General features: G+C 38.0%; 1 protein-coding gene across 1 annotated transcript; it reads left to right on the top strand.

Moving 5' to 3' along the window:
• Positions 1-2421: 2421 nt before the first annotated feature.
• Positions 2422-19297, top strand: KLHL41 (kelch like family member 41). The gene is made up of 6 exons (XM_029934437.1): positions 2422-3587; positions 7697-7854; positions 8000-8107; positions 12404-12589; positions 14492-14638; positions 18722-19297. The coding sequence occupies exons 1-6, from the start codon at positions 2478-2480 to the stop codon at positions 18831-18833; spliced, it is 1821 nt and encodes a 606-aa protein (XP_029790297.1). The 5' UTR covers positions 2422-2477; the 3' UTR covers positions 18834-19297.
• The last annotated feature ends 772 nt before the right edge of the window (positions 19298-20069 follow it).

The following is a 20069-nucleotide window of genomic DNA, read 5'->3' as shown; positions in this document are numbered from 1 at the left end:
TCCTTGTTTGTACTCATTGAAACTTATTTGAATTTTTCAAAAATAGAGTATTCTCTGATTTCTTGGTTAGCTAAGATTTGGCAACTTCTCTGGCATCAGTGTTTTTGCTGCTGCTCGGGTATAAAAAAAATTGTAAGGAACCTTTGTCAAATCATTGAAATTAGCTGAAGGAGCCATCTTTCTCTAGAAGGAAAGGAGTACATGTTTTCAGAAACATTTAAGATGAGATGCAGCTGTATGTAAGAGCATAAACACATAGTGCAACTATGTGCCAACCTAAGTTCAATAAACATCAGTGAGCAAAAACTATACATCGTTTTCTTTATCTAAAAAGGAAAAGATCTGGGGCACCTGGGTGGCTCAGTTGCTTAAGCCTCCGACTTCAGCTCAGGTCAGATCTCACGTTCATGGGTTCGAGCCCCGCGTCAGGCTCTGTGCTGACCGCTAGCTCAGAGCCTGGAGTCTGCTTCTGGTTCTGTGTCTCCTCTCTCTGCCCCTCCCCCTCTCATGCTCTGTCTCTCTCTGTATCAAAAATAAATAAAACATTAAAAAAAATTTTTAAATAAAAATAAAAAATAAAAAGGAAAAGATTTGTACATTTTTAAAGGATGGGGCTATAATAAACAACCTACATTAAGGGGGGGGAAGGTTGTTTGAAAAATTTCTACAGGTCACAAAATGCTGCCAGGAATATACTTAAATAGTTTTTCAAGCAAAATAGACTTTATAATTGCTTACTAGTAAGGAATCTTAACTGTCATATCACGGTGTTTGCATCTGACTCATTAATCTTTTCAAATGTTAGTTGTTACATGTAGAGAGAAATGAGTCATTTATTGTTTAAACAAGGGAGCAGCTGTTCATTTTTTCTAGTGTGTTAAAACCTTTAGTGACATCTATAAATGGAAGAAAGAGTCAATGAGCTCTTCTTTCAGCTGTTGTTTTAGCAGCTGACGGTACCATTAACTTCACTGTGATGTAAAATAAAAGAAAAAACCTTTACTCATTGGTAGAGACCTTGAAGTTTAAAAATACATAATTCACTGATCTGGAGACATCTAGTCATTTGACAAGTATTTATGGAGCACATGAGGCCCTTGGGGCTACAGCACTGAACAGAGCAAACCAAAAAAATTCCTGTCTTCATGGAGCTTATATTCTTTTGAGCATTTTTATGAATACCAAACTTTGAAATTACACAGCATTTCTATAGCCTCACTGATTTCAGAAAATGTGACCATATAATTTTGTAATAAGATAATTCACGAAGAGGTATATAATGTCATCTGCGAAAAACAGAGGATCAAAATTTTTTTCAGATCATGATTTCTGCATCCCCTAACCAATATGGTGTTCTTTTATAATCAAGAACTTAAATTATGATTTCAGTTATATTCTTTTTTTTTCATTATATAGTCTTGTTTTCCAAATTATGCAGGTGACATAAGCACTTCTTCCTGAGTCTGCTGTGATCTGTTGATAACATTGTTTTCATGAAGTCATATCTGTATTTTAACTTTTTATTTAATGAAAGGTTATCTTAACATTTAAAATATCTTTAGTGATCACATTGTTTGAGTTTTTTCTTTCCTTAGTGTTGACTTTTAACTATTTCTATTTCTGTCTGGGCTTGATGATTCCTTTTAACCTTTTGCCTTTATTTTACTTGATTTATTATTGTTTGCCACATCAGATTCTTTGTAGAGCAAGACAGGATATGAATAAGTTAAATAATTTTATGATTTAATTCAATACAAATTAGGGCTTTTCCACTTAAGAATAAAGATAATTCAGAATGTCTTAGAAAACTAGCAGTTTCTCTGTATTTATTATTTCAGTTATGGAGTAGTATTATTGAAGGTTCTTAAAAATAAAATTATAATACATAAATAGACGTCTTTAAGTTTCCTTCTAAAAGAAAATTCTAAATCCCACTGTTTTTAAACAAAATAAAAATCTGTATGTAACACTTATTGGAAAAGGGATTTTGCTTAGGAGTATTCAGATGAACTCACCTCATATTCTTGACCTTTGCATTATTAATTCAGACAGCCAAGGAGTTTGCCACTCGACCATATTTAGCAGACTGACTCATTTTTACGATTCAGTTTTCTATTAGTTCAATAAAACATTCTGTTAGTTCTTTAAACATGCCTTTATTGGCCTATGTTCTAATGCTTTATGTATTTTAAAGCTTTCCACTCCGTTTAAATCTGTTTCTTAGCTGTTTCCTTAGTGATTAAAAGTTCCAGTTGTTCCCTTCAATCTACAACAGCTGCAAGAACAACTCTTCTTTCCAAATCAGCTCTCCTAAATTCCCGTTGTTAGAGTTGGTATCTATATTTAGCTGGTGGGATTAAATTGCAAAGGCTTCAAGCTGGGCAAAGCACACTGATCTGCCTTTTTACAGCTAGACCTGTGTGCTGCAAGGAGCTAAGGCCTTCAGTGTCCCCTTCCTCACCCAGGTTACTCACAAAATGGATTCCCAGCGGGAACTCACAGAGGAACTGCGGCTTTACCAATCCACCCTTCTTCAGGATGGTCTAAAAGATCTCCTGGATGAAAAAAAATTCATCGATTGCACCCTAAAAGCAGGTGACAAAAGTCTTCCTTGCCACAGATTGATTTTGTCAGCTTGTAGTCCTTACTTCCGTGAGTACTTTTTATCTGAAATCGATGAGGGGAAAAAAAAGGAGGTGGTATTGGATAACGTGGACCCTGCTGTACTGGATTTAATCATCAAGTACCTGTACTCGGCCAGTATTGATCTCAACGACGGAAACGTGCAAGATATTTTTGCCTTGGCCAGCCGCTTTCAGATCCCCTCAGTGTTCACTGTCTGTGTTTCTTATCTTCAGAAAAGACTTGCTCCTGGTAACTGTCTAGCCATCTTAAGATTAGGACTTCTTCTTGACTGCCCCAGACTCGCTATCTCTGCCCGTGAATTTGTGTCTGATCGCTTTGTACAGATTTGTAAGGAAGAGGACTTTATGCAACTATCTTCGCAGGAACTGATCTCAGTCATTTCAAATGACAGCCTAAATGTGGAGAAGGAAGAAGCAGTCTTTGAGGCGGTGATGAAATGGGTGCGAACAGACAAGGAAAACAGGGTCAAAAACCTTAGCGAAGTGTTTGATTGTATCCGTTTTCGTCTTATGACAGAAAAATATTTTAAAGATCACGTTGAGAAAGATGATATAATTAAAAGCAACCCAGAACTCCAGAAAAAAATCAAAGTTCTCAAAGATGCCTTTGCAGGCAAACTCCCAGAACCTAGCAAAACTGCAGAGAAGGCTGGGGCTGGGGAAGTGAACGGTGATGTTGGTGATGAAGATTTGCTTCCTGGTTACCTGAATGACATTCCCAGGCATGGAATGTTTGTCAAAGAGCTCATCCTCTTGGTGAATGACACAGCTGCCGTGGCTTATGATCCCACAGAAAACGAGTGCTACCTCACTGCTCTCGCTGAACAGATTCCCCGAAATCATTCTAGCATAGTTACCCAACAAAATCAGGTGTATGTGGTCGGAGGACTATATGTGGATGAAGAAAATAAAGATCAACCTCTCCAGTCCTACTTCTTCCAGGTGAGAAGGGCTACTTTTATAAAAGTAGAGGCATAAAGGAGAGCCTGCTGTTTACTACCCGGTTACCTGACGGGTGAATTATTCAGGCTGCTTGCATTTCCTCTACTCGAGGTCCTATTCCGGTCCCTTGCACTTTTGCTGCTTCCAGAGCTGACAGAAATACTTAGATCAGTTAGTTTAACTGCTTGTTAATATCTAATAAAAGATTTGGTGAAGAATGGAGTTCTAATTAATGTGTAAGTGAGGACTCAGATTTTTCTTTATACTCTTTTACCCACAATGTTAAGTTTATAGCTGATGGTGACTGTAATGCTTCAAAACCCAGTGTTTTGGTAAAACCTAACTTGACTCTTATAACCTATTAAATTTCCCTAAATTGTAGGGCTTTCCACATTACAAAAATTATAGTTGATCAGATTTTCAGACTTTTTTCAGGTTTTCTTGAACAGATTTGAAGTTCTTAAGGGTAACATTTTATCTGTTATTTATGTTTACTGCCTAAAATGTAATTTTATTGAAAATGAATAGAACTTATGTAACCTAATTTATACACCTTGGGTTATCTGGGAAAAACTACACAGGTGACACTAATTTGAATTCATCAATTATATTTAGAAATTTTTATTTATGATGATTTATTATTTATGACAAGTGATCATATATATTTGGTTCAGAGTTGTACTTTGACATTATTCCAATTTAATCTGTTTTGTGAAATCACAGAAGTGTCCAAGAAAACAAATCCTCCAAACTAATAAACTCTTTGTAGTTTGTTTGAAGTTTGTTTCATATTATCAACACATTATATTTTATCAGTTTATGAAAGAATCGTTGGCTTAAACTTTATCTTTAATAATGTCAATTTTAAGCTACTTTGTAGCTTACAGCTAGCTCAGAAGAGTTTGTTTAGGCCATAACTACTTGTGGCCTGAGGTTTATGGGCACTTGAACTGGAAAGGCCAAAGATAAGTGTAGAATGTCATACCGTAGTCACTGCGTGCTCCCAGGGTGTGACATGCTGTGCCTCCACAAAATACTACCTTATCCAGCTTTTTCTAATCTTAAAAAAATGTAATATACATGCTAATCATTCTTAATTTTCAAAGTTCCATTGAAGAATGTTAACTATGAAATATAAAAATAAAATAGAACCTATAATCCTAAGCGTTTGAATGCATGTCAGAAAATTTCCTAAGCTCTAACTTTAAAATCAGTGAAATTTCAAAAAAGCCAAATTGAACCTAAAAGGCAATAATTATATCTAGGAAGTAAAAGTGACATCAGTACACAAATGGACAGATAGGTATCTAGAAATCATAGATCAAGGAATACTAGTGTTATCTTTATTCTCTTCTATCCTGTTACTACTCTTTTATTTTTTAATTTAAATCCATGTTAGTTAACATGGATTAGTTCCTTAATTTCAGGAACAGAATTTATTTACCCATCACTTAACCACCCAGTGCTCATCCCAACAAGTGTCTTCCTTAATGCCCCCTACGTAGCCCATCCCCCCACCCCCAACCCCTCCAGCGACCCTCAGCTTGTTGTTCTTTGTCTTTAAGGGTCTTTTATGGTTTGCCTCCCTCTCTGTTTTTATCTTATTTTTGCTTCCCCAGTGTTCATTGTTTTGTTTTCTAAATTCTACATACAAGTGAAATGATATATTTGTCTTTCTCTGACTTATTTCACTAGCATAATACACTCTAGTTTTTATCCACATTGCAAACGGCAAAATTTCACTCTTTTCGATCACTGACTACTCTTACTTTTATGGGCACGGCCTCTCATTCCTGGTTCAAGAAACCTGTTCGATGCTCTTTATAGCTACAAAAACAGTTACAAAAAGCTGAAAAGGTCAACTCTCTGTCATTGCCCATGCCTTGCTTCTTTTAAAAGGGACAAATAGTGCAACAAATGCCAGGATAAAAACACCTGACTGTAAGAAGGGTTATTTATGACTTACAAGAAAATGTGTGCGAATTTCAGGTTTTATATTATGTTTTTCTGCTTCATCACATCTGTTTAAAATGTATGAAGTTAGTAATATGATCTTTGATTGTGTACTATAAATAGAATATGAGAATTTTTTTTTACCTGGATAAGAGAGGGTTGTTTGTTTTGTGTTGTTTTGTTTTTCATAGAATTAATAGATTCATCAAATCTCTGCACAGGATCTCATTTTACAGTAATCCAGGTCCAAACCCTGATTTTCAGGATGAGGAAACTGGAGCCAGCCAGGTTAAGTAGCTTGACAGGTCATCTATAGAAGAGCCTGGTAGGCAGTCCACTGTTACCGCTGCAGTAGTTAAGTGCCCCAGTTCGGGGAAGCACGGCGATGTGGACCGTGCTGTACCGCGTGGGCAGTCAACTCCCCAATCTGGGGTTATGATAGTTGCTCTTCCCCTTTGTAAAAAACAAACAGTGGATCTATATAGCTTGTATGTGAATGTCACATAAAAACTCTGTGAGCTTGGGCCAATTATTTAACCTTTCTGTGCCTCAGTTTTCTCATCTGTAAAACACATAATAATCCTGGAGGACTGAACGAGATTACCGGTGTAAAACATTCAGTACGCAGCCTGTCACAGAGTCAAAACCTCATAAATGTTCATTCTTATTTCTACTATACTACACACTACCTTATTAATGAAAACATTATAATGTTTCAAAAATGAAAACACTAGTGATCACAACCTAGATGTTAAAATTCGTGAATGCAGACCTGACAATGCATATGTGAGGATTAAACTGCTCATCTTATGTAGTTTTAATTAGTACTTTGCTTTAACCAAAGTTATTAAGTGAAATATACATAGACTTCTACAGAGACCCTCCCTTGACCACAGCCTTTACTATCTGCACCTACTCTTGGTATCCAATTATTCTGGGGTTTATTCCTTCTTCTGCTACACAGACATAGCACTAGAGAGAACGAAAAATCTGTAACTGCACTCCTTCAGAAAGCAGTTTTATCATGCCTTCCTGTTCTAAAATGAAAAGTGGAAAAACATAAAATTACAATAGTAAGTGCTGAAGCTGATGCCCACCACACCAGAATCACCTACCCGAGAGCACAGCACCTAGAGATCTGTCTGAGGCGTGCAGAAGTAGCAGTAGCAAACACAAGCAAGTTACTTCCTAATACAAGTTTTTAAAAAGATAGAGACAGAGGTTTTTCCGATGACTTCCCACAAGAGCCTTCAAGGTTATTGCTAGAACACCTGCCTACGTCAGAAATAATAAAGCAAAACAGAGAGAAACCTACACAGTCTTGAAGAAAAGAAAAAAGGTATTGCCTAACATCCCAGGTGTCTGTGGACTGAGCGACAGGGCCAGATGTCCTGGATGCTGGCTTGGGGAGCATGTTAAATATAGCATTCGGGGGTCACTACCATACACCCTCCCCACAGTCACAACTTCTCTCTCCCCGGTGCGCTGTTAACAGTTTTATGGTGCTTTTTTTTTAACCTAAACAAGGCAACATGGGAAGAAACTTTGACAAGAAACCTCACAGTTCCTTTTTTTTTTTTTCTGAGAGACAGACAGCGCGAGCAGGGGAGGGCCAGAGAGAGAGGGAGACACAGAATCCGAAGCAGGCTCCGGGCTCTGAGCTGTCAGCACAGAGCCCAATGTGGGACTTGAACCCACGGACCGTGAGATCATGACCTGAGCCAAAGCCAGATGCTTAACCGACTGAACCACCCAGGCGCCCCTAAGAAACCTCACAGTTCTAACTGATCTCTAGTGACTTTATTCTTTTCTTTTTCCAGATTTTGATACTTTTATCTACTTTGGGTAAACCAAGTAGATTTTCTCATTTTTCTTTGTAATCCATATATAAGCTATGATGGAGGGGAGAGGCAGAGAGAGAATCCCAAGCAGGCTCCATGCCATCGGCACAAAGCCTGATGCGGGGCTGGATTTCACAAACTGTGAGATGGTGACCTGAGCCAAAACCAAGAGTCAGAGGCTTAACCGACTGAGCCACCCAGGCACCCTATTATCTCAGTGTATTCTAACCAACACATAGAATATAGCATATTTTTTGGAACAACTATAATTCTTTTCTGACAAGCTCCCCAATTCCTCATATATTTTTCTTTCAGCTTGATAACATAGCATCTGAGTGGGTTGGACTTCCGCCCCTGCCATCTGCCAGGTGTCTCTTCGGTCTGGGAGAAGTAGATGACAAAATCTATGTGGTGGCAGGCAAAGACCTTCAAACAGAGGCTTCGCTGGATTCAGTATTATGCTATGATCCCGTGTAAGTTGGCATGACATTTCCTGTTTCCTAAGCATTCTGGTATATGACTGCCTATTACATATTCATAGCTTTAGAACGTAGAATTAACTGAAAGCATAGAAAAAGTTTTTGAAAGCATAGAAATTCTACCATCTTTTCATTGCAGGGCTGCAAAATGGAATGAAGTTAAAAAACTGCCTATCAAAGTCTATGGCCATAGTGTGATTTCACATAAAGGGAATATATATTGTCTAGGAGGAAAGACAGATGACAAGTAAGTACCTAAAATCTCCTTATGGTATGCATCCAGATGATTTTCTTTTAACATTTTTGTAAGTAAGCTCTACTTCCAAGGTGGGGCTTGAACTCACAAACCTGAGATCAAGAGTTGCATGCTTTACTGACTGATCCAGCCAGGCACCCCTCCAAGTGATTCTTTTATTGCAAGAGTTCTTCCCTCCTTTCATCTGAATCTACATACTGAAATGGGACTTGGCTCTCACTTGTAATATTTTTGAAGTGAAAATTTCAAAATAAAATTCTGAAAAGCTATTGGAGGATATTATGAACGATTTCTGAAGGGGAACTGTATAAAATTTAAAAGTCGCTAAAGTATCAAAAAATAAATAAAAGTTGCTAAAGTAAATGTGTAGATATTTAGCATATTACTAGGAACCAGCATAAGCATTCATAAGCATTCTTAATCCTCCATCATAAGCATTCTTACCGTGGAAAAGCAGCATTTAGGAGCATAATCAAGTCTTTTTTTTTAAGTTTATTTATTTATTTATATACTTGCTTGCTTGCTTGCTTACTTGTTTACTTACTTACTTACTTGCTTGCTTGCTTAACTGCTTACCTGCTTACTTACTTACTTGCTTGCTTACCTGCTTACTTGCTTGCTTACTTGTTTGCTTGCTTGCTTACTTACTTACTTACTTACTTACTTACTTACTTACTTAGAGAGAGGGCACAAGCAGGCTCTGCACTATCAGCGCAGAGCCTGATACGGGGCTCAAACCCACGACCGTGAGATCATGACCTGATCCGAAACCAAGAGTCAGATGCCTAACAGACTGAGCCACCCAGGTGCCCCCACAATCAAGTCCTTCATTTTCATTATATTCATTATATTTCACTACATTAAAGCCAGTGGGCTTTCTTATTCTTTTGCCCATAACTAGATAAAAATTAAGTGTACCTCTTTAACGTTATATCTAAAATATAATGGCTAAAGCAATAGTGCATTAAAATATCATGGATTTGTACTTTACATTCATAAGAGAGACTTTAGATAGGTGAGTTTGAAACGAAAAGCATGGTGACAGAAAAGAGAGCAGTTATTTCCTAGCAATGTTTCACTGATTTGCTCCTGGACAGAGGTGATTGTCAGAATATTTAAAACTGGTCACAAAGAGGCGCAGATCAAACAGAACGGCTACACTGGGTACACCCACTGGTGCCCAGTTTCTCGTGAGAAAAACAGGATGAAGGTTCATATAACTTGATTTCTAGGTACTCCTCAAGAGATAGGTAATTAGGAAAAAGATCCTGTTACTCAAAGGGAGAAGTGACTTCAGAATTCTCCAGAAGCCAGTCAGTTAAGCCAGGAGCCTGTCTGGTAAAATGAAGATTTTCAACTTAAATAGTAAGAATTTCCTGCCCCTGAAAAACTCTGCCTAATTTGGCTTTTCTTCATTTACCCAAGATGCTTAATAAATAGAGATAATCCTGGAAAGGGAGCCAGAATTAAGAATTATAAGGGCAAAGCAGGGAAGGAGAGTAGAGTATGGAAATATGCTAGAAATAAAGAACTCTAGGGGCGCCAGGGCGGCTCATCTGGTTAAGCGTCAGACATCGCTCAGACCATGATCTTGCAGCTCATGAGTTTGAGCCCCGCGTCGGGCTCTGTGCTCAGAGCCTGGAGCTGCTTCACATTCTGTATCTACCTATCTCTCTCTCTCTGTGACCCTCCCCTATTCCCACTGTCTCTGTCTCTCAAAAATAAATAATAAAACATTAAAAAAAAAACTCTATATTCTGAGTCAATAATTGTTATAATTAAATTAAAATGACAAATAGCACAAAAAATGTGATTTTAAAAAGCAAAAAAAGAAAAACCAGAACAGAAACAGACTCACTGATACAGGCAACAGACGTGGTTACCAGAGCAGGGAGGTGTTGGGGATGGGTGAGATAGGGAAAGGGGACTGAGAGGTACAAATTCCTACTTATAAAATAACTCTTGAGGGGGCGCCTGGGTGGCTCAGTCGGTTGAGCTCCGGCTTCAGCTCAGGTCAGATCTCACGTTTGTGGGTTCGAGCCCCGCGTCAGGCTCTGTGCAGACAGCAAGCTCAGAGCCTGGAGCCTGCTTCAGATTCTGTGTCTCCCTCTCTCTGCCCCTCCCCCTCTCATGCTCTATCTCTCTCTGTACCCAAAATAAATAAAACATTAAAAAAAAAACCTTAAAAAAATAAAATAAAAACTCTTGGGGATGTAATATACGGCATAGAGAATGTAGTCAATAATATTGTAATAACTTTGTTTGGTGACACATGGTAACTAGACTGACTTAGGGGGCTCATTTCCTAATGTAGAAAAATATCAAATCACTATGCTGTACACCTGAAACTAATATGGTATGCTATGTCAGTTATACTTCAGCTAAAAAATAAAATAAAAATAAGTGATTAATTGTTTAAAAAAACAATGGGTTTTTATACAGTCTATCCATATTCAAAGATAACATATTCTGATATTTTAATATTTTCCTTAATCCCAGCCATCCCCATCATTTAAAGGAAGGCCATATTACAAACTTAGTGCAAAATCTTACTGGGGTTATTTTTCCTGAGTAAATGGAATGGAAAATGTGTATTAGGCAGTATTCTGACTTTGAAAATTTAGTGAACCTGCCAAATGATTTAAATTGTTTCCTTCAAGTGGTATTAGTAACTAGGAAATTGATATGTCAGTAAGAAGCATAAAGGTCTTGTTGGTAAGAATATATTAATCTTGAGAATATGATTAACCAAGACAGCATTGCTTGATGAATGCCAAAGAACTTTGAAATGAGTCATTATCTAAAAGTAAGCACTAAATCTCACTAGTTAACACCACTGAATTTGGAGAACATGATTTTGTATCATGCCCTTGTCAAGAAGTTTTAAAATAATACTCATAGTCACATATTAGAGGAAATGCTCCTACTCCAGATACCTGGTCTTTCATAAGATAAAGAAAAAATTTGTCCTCCTAAAACGTTGTGAGTTTTGTTTGTTTGCTTTTTGACTTTACCAAATATATCCAGGGGCACCTGGCTGGCTCAGCTGCTACAGCATACGACTCTCGGTCTTGGGGCTGTGAGTTCGAGCCCCACGTTGGGAACAGAGCTTACTTTAAGAAAGCAAAAACAAAACAAAAAGCCCATAAATATATCCAGTTGATCAATTATTATTTACCATTTTGAACTCTGATGAGTGAGTTATGGGTAACTTTAAGGAACTCTGAAGAACATACTAAGAATAATCCAGATGAGTATAGGTTTTCCTAGTAACATTTAGTGTATAAAATTGCTCTCCCTGGGATACAATCGGTTGAGTGTCCGACTTCGGCTCAGGTCATGACTTCACGATTTGTGGGTTTGAGCCCCGCATCCGACTCTGTGCTGACATCTAGCTCAGAGTCTGGAGCCTGCTTCAGATTGTGTGTCTCTTTCTCTCTCTCTGACCCTCCCCTGTTCATGTTGTGTCTCTCAAAAATAAATAAATGTAAAAAAAAATTTTTTAATTGCTCTCCTTACTCATCTATTTAGATGACTAGCTGTCTAATCTATAGTCTTGGATTTCTTAAAGTGCATTTGTATATTAGGAGTATACTAAAATGAAATGAGCCATATTATGGAGCTAAATTTAAAATAGGTACTGTCAGGGGCACCTGGGTGGCTCAGTCGGTTAAGCCTCTGACTTCGGCTCAGGTCAGATCTCACGTTCGTGGGTTCGAGCCCCGCGTCAGGCTCTGTGCTTAGGGCTAGCTCAGAGCCTGGAGCCTGCTTCCGGTTCTGTGTCTCCTTCTCTCTCTGCCCCTCCCCCTCTCATGCTCTGTCTCTCTCTGTATCAAAAATAAATAAAACATTAAAAAAAAAAGGTACTGTCATACCTAATTATTTTTTAATTAACTTATTCATTCCTAGGAGATTCAAACAATAAAGTTAACATTTTTGTTACTTGGCACAAAAAGGGTTTATGAATTTTTTTAACGCTATTTGTGTCTTCTGTTGAATTTAGCAGCAGATAGGATTAAAATCTACTCTGGGCAGTTGCCAAAGGGAAAGGTACTTATATAAGGTCCAGTATTATACTTATAATTTAAGTTATAAAATAGTTTTAGTCCCCACATTTGCCATTGTCCTTCACTTGTGTCATAGGTTCAGATTCAGAAAACTTTTGAGTTTTTCTATTTCTGCTTCACGTATCTGAGATGGGAAGCAAAGGTAAGTGATTAGTAAAATTGCTTCTTTCAGAAAAGGAAGGTTCTAAAAGGACTATTTTATTGTCTTTTATGTTTACAGAAAGTGTACAAACAGAGTGTTTATCTACAACGCAAAAAAAGGAGACTGGAAAGATCTGGCTCCAATGAAAACCCCTCGTTCCATGTTTGGAGTAGCCATACATAAGGGCAAGATTGTGATTGCAGGAGGCGTCACCGAAGATGGTCTTTCCGCTTCAGTAGAAGCCTTTGACCTCATAACCAATAAGTGAGTTGCTGATCTTACCAAAGCGTTTGAATCACTCTACTTTTTAACTTTGGATGAAAATTAAGCTTTCTGATTAGGACATAGGGAGTGGAGGGTGGGGAGGCAAGGATTAAGATAAGTACCTGGGTTCCTTCTGCTGTTACTGGGTGTGAAATGCCTAACATTTTGACGCATTATGTGTGTTTGCAACTTGGAACACATAATCCTCAAGTTAATGTTGGAATGTTCAATTTGTCCTCATTTGTTATTAACTTAACTTTATGAATTTAGTCATGCAAAGGTAATACTTCTGAATAACTACATACATGTGAATGGATATATGAATGGATATACATGTCTCCGTACGGTGTTTTGATTTGAAATATATAGTTTCTTTAAGGATGAAAAGACCACCACTTAGCTTATGATATTTGTAAAGCATGAATATTTCAAACATTTAATTCTCTTAAAATTAAAATTTTCACTTATATGCTTTTATTGGCTTAGCGTTAATATGAAAAGATATTTGACAGATATTCTTTATGTAAAATTAGTCTTTTTCAAATTTTTTATTTCACTCATCTGGATAAGTAAAGAGTTTTTACACTCCTAGTTTAGCAATGAAGAAAAATTAGAGCACTTTTTTAAGGAACCATGTTTGCCTGATTACAAAATACACTTTAGTATCTGAAAATCACCAAGGAACTTTTATGGGAGAGGATTTAAATGATCATTAAAAATCACGTTTTTGAAAACTATCTTATGGGTAAACACTCAGAAGAAGTTAAAGAAGCAGCACACAGGGGAGACTATAAACTCTGTGTCCTTAGCTTTTTCATGTGTATGTATAGACATTTAAATTTCTGTGCTTTTTGAAAAAAAAAAACAAAATGACACTAAAATGTTGCTTATGATTATGTCTGGAGGGTATGATCATGGGTGGTATTTGTTTTCTTCTATACCTTTTTGTATTTCCAGGTTTTCTACAATGCATATGTGCTATTTTATGGTTAGAAAAATAAATAATATGTTTAGAGAAATACTTTTTTTTATAGTTTCTTTTTTTTTTAATTTATTTTTGAGAGACAGAGACAGCACGAGCAGGGGAGGGTCAGAGAGAGAGGGAGACACAGAATCTGAAGCAGGCTCTAGGCTCTGAGCTGAGCTGTCAGCACAGAGCCTGACGCGGGGCTCGAACCCACGAACCATGAAATCATGACCTGAGCTGAAGCCAGAAGCCAGCCGCTTAACCGACTGAGCCACCCAGGTGCCCTGAAAGGTTCACTTTTAATGCCAGAGCCATAGAATAGTTGCCAAAATGACTCATTCTAGACTCTTGATACTTCCAACTCATTTGATTGATTTTGTCGTGAGTTGTCCTATTTCATATGGCTTTAAACATTAAAAAGTTCCCTTAAGTCCTTTATTTAAAAAGATGAAGTCATTAAAAAGAAAATTACCAACTCTAGTTTCTAAGCTAGGTTAATTACATGCCTTTACTGCAAAGGACCTAGAGATTTCTTGAGAAATGATGGAAATCAGAGTTTTCAAAAACTTGTATTACCATTCAAATGAAATCCAGCTCAGTAAGACCTAGGAGCCCTCGAACTGCACCAAAGTTCGAACTGCCTTGAATTGCCACCAAACTGTCCCAGTTTATGGCACACATATTGATGACCGTTGCTGAACATGCTAATTGATGAAGGTGAAATATTCTGAGATTGACATAGTGAGGGCTTTATGTTTAATCTGGTTCCATCTTTCAAATAAAGACATATTTAGATATTTTTCAGTAGCAAAACTTAATCTTCTAATTTTAGATGCCTATGTACTTGAATTTTTAAATTATAATTTCACATGACTGTCCATAAATTTGGCATTTCCTTGGGTTTTACATTGACTGTATTTTCAATTAATTCCTAGATGGGAAGTGATGACTGAATTTCCCCAGGAGAGAAGCTCCATCGGTTTGGTCAGCCTGGCTGGGTCCCTGTATGCCATCGGCGGTTTTGCCGTGATTCAACTGGAGTCTAAAGAGTTTGCACCCACTGAAGTCAATGACATATGGAAGTAAGTTTTTCTGACTCCAACTTTTTTGGACCAAATATTAAATCAATTAAGTGACAACTGATGAAACAAACACTTTTGCAGTAAAGAGTAAGCCAGACTTTCCCAACAAGTATGCTACCTCTTGGTAGTAGACTAAACACTTTTCAAACCTAATTGAACTTTTGCATGTGCCACTTACTTGATGATCAAGTATGCTTCTAATTAGCTGTGTGCTTGGGAAAGAACTTATCTAGGCCTGTTTCTTAATCAGTAAAATAAGATTCGAACTGTTGATTCTTTAATGAAGCTCTACTCCAGCTCTGAAAGTGTAATACACTAGGCATCCAGTAGAGCAAAGGTTGCTTCCAAACCTTTCTACCAGAGGGTACTTTATTTCCTAAGAGTTCTGAAGAAACATTTAACTTCTAGAGTTTTCCATGAATTCATTAATTCTATTTTGAATCTAATTTAAATGGTTTTTCAGGTTTTGAGGATTCAGTTATAAAAGCTTTTTAAGAAAGAAACTAGTGAAAAGTTAAGCTTAAAATGAATGTAGTTTATTTATACAATGCATGATGGGTGGTGAATTTTACCATAGTTTCTAATGCAGTGAATGTCCCCTGGAGACCAGGGTGCATACAGGAAGTCTTGGGAGCAGAAGTCTAGGCTGTGTCATGGAGAGTCACCTAGTTGGAGCAGGGAATACTGTGTGCAGATGTCTGGTTGCTGTTAGGAGACCACATGGGTCTGTCAAATGGCACCTGCTGCCTTCAGCCTGGGCACTGTGCTTGCTGATGAAAATTTACAGGAGATAGATCTCAGAGGTGAGCATTAATGAGTTCATACTGTACATTCATCCAGAAACTACCAAAGTCATGCTTTCCCTCTCAGCTTAATGGCCAGCCCCCACTCTCAAGGATGGATGCCCTTCCCTGGCCTGTCCCCAAATTGTCTGGAACCTTGGTCCTCAAAGTATGGTCTATGGACCAGCAGTGGTGGCTCTTATGAGAGCTTCTTAGAAATGCAGCATCCCAGGCCTCACTCCAACCTTAATCAGTGTCTTCATTTGAACAAGACTCCCAGGTGATTTATTCACACCTTTAAATTTGTAGGGATAGCTTTGGAAGAGCGAGCAGTGAAGGCATACCACCAAGGCTGACAGTGGGAAGTTGATATTATTGGTTCTATACTTGACCCAGCACATGCCTTATTCCCTGGTGAGATGAAAGGATGAAAGACTGGTGGTTTAACCAAGGAATTATTTTATGCATCAAACATCATTTCCTTGTGTTGTTATAGTAGTAATTAGCTGTGTAGAAGGCAAGAAAAAAGTGGCTATAAAGGGAGATTAAGTATTACTCATCTCCCCCTACCCCAAGAAGAGGAGGAATAAAAAAAAAAACTAGAGATTTCCAGGGAGGAACGAGGCAAGACTTAGGTAGAAGTTGAGATGGAAAAAGGCTAGAAGGAGTAGAGAAAAAAAGAATGAAATAATGGAGGGATGCGAAGGTTAGGATTTTTGGCTTAGGATTTTTGGCTTAGGATTTTTGAGAAGCAGGAGAGTGACTAGGCAGTGATTCTTAACCCTGGCTGCACATTAAAATCACGTGGGATGCTTTTAAAATATTCCAGTGCCTGGACCTTAATGCAGTACAATTAAATCAGGATTTCTGCGGTTAGGTCCTAAAACCTCAGGTGATTCTACTACGCAGCCAGGGTCAAGAAACACGGATGTTAGGGAATGGTGCTGTCAACCAGCTGAGTCCCACATGAGCCACTATGGTTCCTAACGGCGGTCAAAAGCCAAGTTGCTTCAGCAGGAGGATGTTGTAGGCAGCAAAGTAGAGCATCTCCTGCTAAAAGTAGCCCTTCCATTACTGAGGGGAGCCTGAAAGAAGGGTCCTCTCTGATTGTTTTATTTTGTGATTATGACAGTGGTTCCCAAAGTTGTTTTGATCACTGGAATCACCTAGGAAGTTTCAAAAGGTATCAACACCTCTGTCCTACCTCTATGGACTATGATTTCATTTTCTAGGGTATGGTCTGGGCTTTGAAACTTCCAAAAGACCCCTGGATGATCCTAATATGCAGACAAGTTTGGGAACCGCCAAACTGGGGAAAGGCAAGAATGCATTCATCACTGTCCGCTTGGCTGTCAAATTTTAAATTTTGGTACTGGTGTTTTCCACTTAGGTGATAAAATCTAGAGCAGTAATTCTCAAATCTTGCTGTGTATTAGAATCACATCTGGAATTTGGAAAAAGTGTTCATGCCCAGGCCATACTCCATACCAGTTAAATCAGTCTCTAGGGATAGGACCCAGGCATCAATATTTTTAATGTCTCTATGTGGCTCCAAATGTGCAAGTCAAGTTTGAGAACGAGTGATCTGCTGTGGTTTCCAAGGCAGCATCAGCACCACCGGTTTACTTGTTAAATATGCACATTCTCAGGCCTTACCTCAAATCTACTGAAACTCTAAGGGTGGGGGGCCCAGACATCTGTGTTCTAGCAAGACCTCCAGGTGACTCAGATGTGCTCTGTAAGTTGACAGCCACTTAAATTCTACTCCTAAAACTAATATTACACTATGTGGTACCTAAATAGAATTTAAATAAAAACGTGAAACATTTAAAAAAAAAAGTTGAAGGCTACTGATCTCCAGAAAGGTGGCTGCCCACTTGTCCTCAACTTCCTGGGAAATCCCTACTCACACTTGCAGAGATGAAAATAAGAGATGAAAACTATCAATATACCACATTCTAAACATACAGACCCTCGTAGTGTGATGTATAAAAAATCCAAAAACCTCCACCCTTGTAGTTTTCATTGAAATCTTTCCATTATTTAGGATTGACCAAGCTTAAAGTAAAAATATAACCTTCAAGAAGCAAATGCTTTCAAGCCTTATTTAACCTGTTATTGCTTAAATGTGGTCACTTTTTCATTAAGTCATTTAAAACCATTCTTTATCTTTCAATTTGTTGCCCAAAATTTTATATAGATAATTAAGGTTCTTCCCTTTATTAGTTAAAATATTTTTTGTCTACTTTTCTCAACATAAAAATCACTTGGTGCACAGTACAAGTCTTGAAAATTCAATTTGGATTACTGGTAAAGTTAAATCAGATAGCATATATCTTACATGAATATCAGCTAATTTTAAAAATTATTACTTTAAATCATCATCATCATCATCATAGAATGATTTGGGGGTATGTACCAAGTATCAATAGCTTTTGGAAAAGGGAAAATACTAAGGTGAATAAGATACATTATTTGTCCTCAAATACTCTTGAGCTTGTTGAAGACATAAATATGGGGGAAATTTTTAAATGGAATGGTGACTGCTATAGTAAATATTACATAAAGGACAATGTGAGAAATGAAGGGAAAGCTACAAACTCTGCTTGAGGAAGGCGAGGAAAGCTTCAGAGAGGGCAGCATTTAGGAATTCCGCACGCAGAGAGGCATTCCAGGCACCAGGCAGAATAGAGGCGCACAGATTTCAAAGCAATTCAAGTTCCTGTATCTTTATAACCGTCAATATTCCCTGAGGGAACAACCTAACGTTAGTTCTCACCTAACATCAAACGTAAAGTCCCGTAGTACTCACACAGGACAACAAAGCAGAAGGGGATGGATTCCTCTGGAGTGATCACTAGTGTCAGCTGGCCTGCCGGCCACAACTGTGTGGGAACGATTGAAATCATCAAGGTGACAAGACTGCCCCTGTACCTTCCAGTTCTTACTCTTAAGGTAGAGTCTGTTGACTGACTCGTAGACACCAGCCATCTCTATCCGTCCAAATGCAAATGATTGTATAACTATTACTCTTCGTCTCTGAACAGTCTTTGATTCCCAGAGGAGGCTTAACTGCCTAAGCCTCCAGATTAAATACCATGGCAGTAGCTCAGACATATGCTCGGAGAAAGCATATCTGAGGAGGAATTCAAATGTTATTGTACCCGTCAGGCGTGTCCTCCTCTGGATAGGAGCCAATAGGGTTTTCTCAAAGACCCACATTCGTATATTTAACACAAGGAAACGTACAGAACTGTCTATTGAAACACTGTGTATTCATTACTTTTGTTTCCTCCATCAGGTATGAAGATGATAAAAAAGAATGGGCTGGGATGTTGAAGGAAATACGTTATGCTTCAGGAGCTAGCTGCCTAGCAACACGTTTAAACCTCTTCAAACTGTCTAAACTGTAAACTGGGAGGTGGAAAAACAATAGAATGGAATGTGGTTTGTTTGGATAATAGGTCTTTAATTTATTATGTTTTCAAGAGCCCATACAGAGATTCATGTAGAAATTATTCACTAATTACTGTCCAGGAGGTTCGCAGTGGGTGTCAAAGCCTCAAAGTCATTGAATCTTCAATGTGTAATGATCATTGTTTAAAGCCATGTTCTAGTAAGGAATTAAATATTAAGTTGAACAGATTATTTCTTTTGTTAATCTGTCTCGATTGTAAAGAAGTTTTCTAAATTTGAGTTGTTTACTAATTCTTTCATTTGCATTGTTATAGTAAATTTTCTATTATAAATGAAATTGGAGAATGAAATATGTACAGCTACATTTTTTAATGTTTAAAATATCAAAAACTTTCCCTTGTGCTTCAAGATATGACAAGATTCCTATGCATTCTATTAAAGATTACATGCCACGAGAAAATTTTGGAAATGCTATTTTAAAAGTATAATAAATGGGTCTCATTTGAAGGGGAAGAACTCTCTAAGTAGTCAAATTCAGGTGGGTTTGATTTTTTCTCCATTCCTTTTGTGACACTAGTATATTGTTTGTGATTTAAATCAAGTTTAATTTTTTTGGAGGGCACCTGGGTGGCTCAGTTGGTCAGGCATCCAGGTTTCGGCTCAGGTCACGGTCTCATAGTTCCTGAGTTCCAGCCCCGCACTGGGCTCTGAGCTGACAGTGCGGAGCCTGCTTGAGGCTCTCTCTCTGCCCCTCCTGCTCTCTCTCTCAAAATAAATAAATAAACTTTAAAAAGTTTAGTTTTTAAAAATTTTATTTAAAACCAGTAAACCACAGTCTTCAAGCCATTAACTACAGTATCTGTGGTAAGAGGGTTAGAGACTGTCCTTAGGAAATGAACGGATTCTTTAAATTCCTGGGCAGAAGTTGAGGCCGATGAGGTACTGGGAGGGGAGGGGTGTATAATTGTCGGTTTAAGTTTTATCTATATTTTCCATGAAAGAGCTACCTATTTGCAAATTTCTGATGGAAAGGTGACTGGGGTGCCTGGGTGGCTCAATCAGTTAAGTGTCCGATTTTTCATTTCCGCTCAGGTCATGATCTCACAGTTCATGAGATCAAGCCTCACAGGGGGGTCTGTACTAATAGTGCACAGCCTGCCTGGGATTCTCTCTCTCTCTCTCTCTCTGCTTGGTCCCTGCTCATGTGTGTGTACATGCTTTCCCCCTCTCTC

Source organism: Suricata suricatta, chromosome 3 (genome assembly GCF_006229205.1).
Source record: "Suricata suricatta isolate VVHF042 chromosome 3, meerkat_22Aug2017_6uvM2_HiC, whole genome shotgun sequence".
NCBI lineage: Eukaryota > Metazoa > Chordata > Mammalia > Carnivora > Herpestidae > Suricata > Suricata suricatta.
This window is presented reverse-complemented; position numbering and strand designations above follow the sequence as displayed.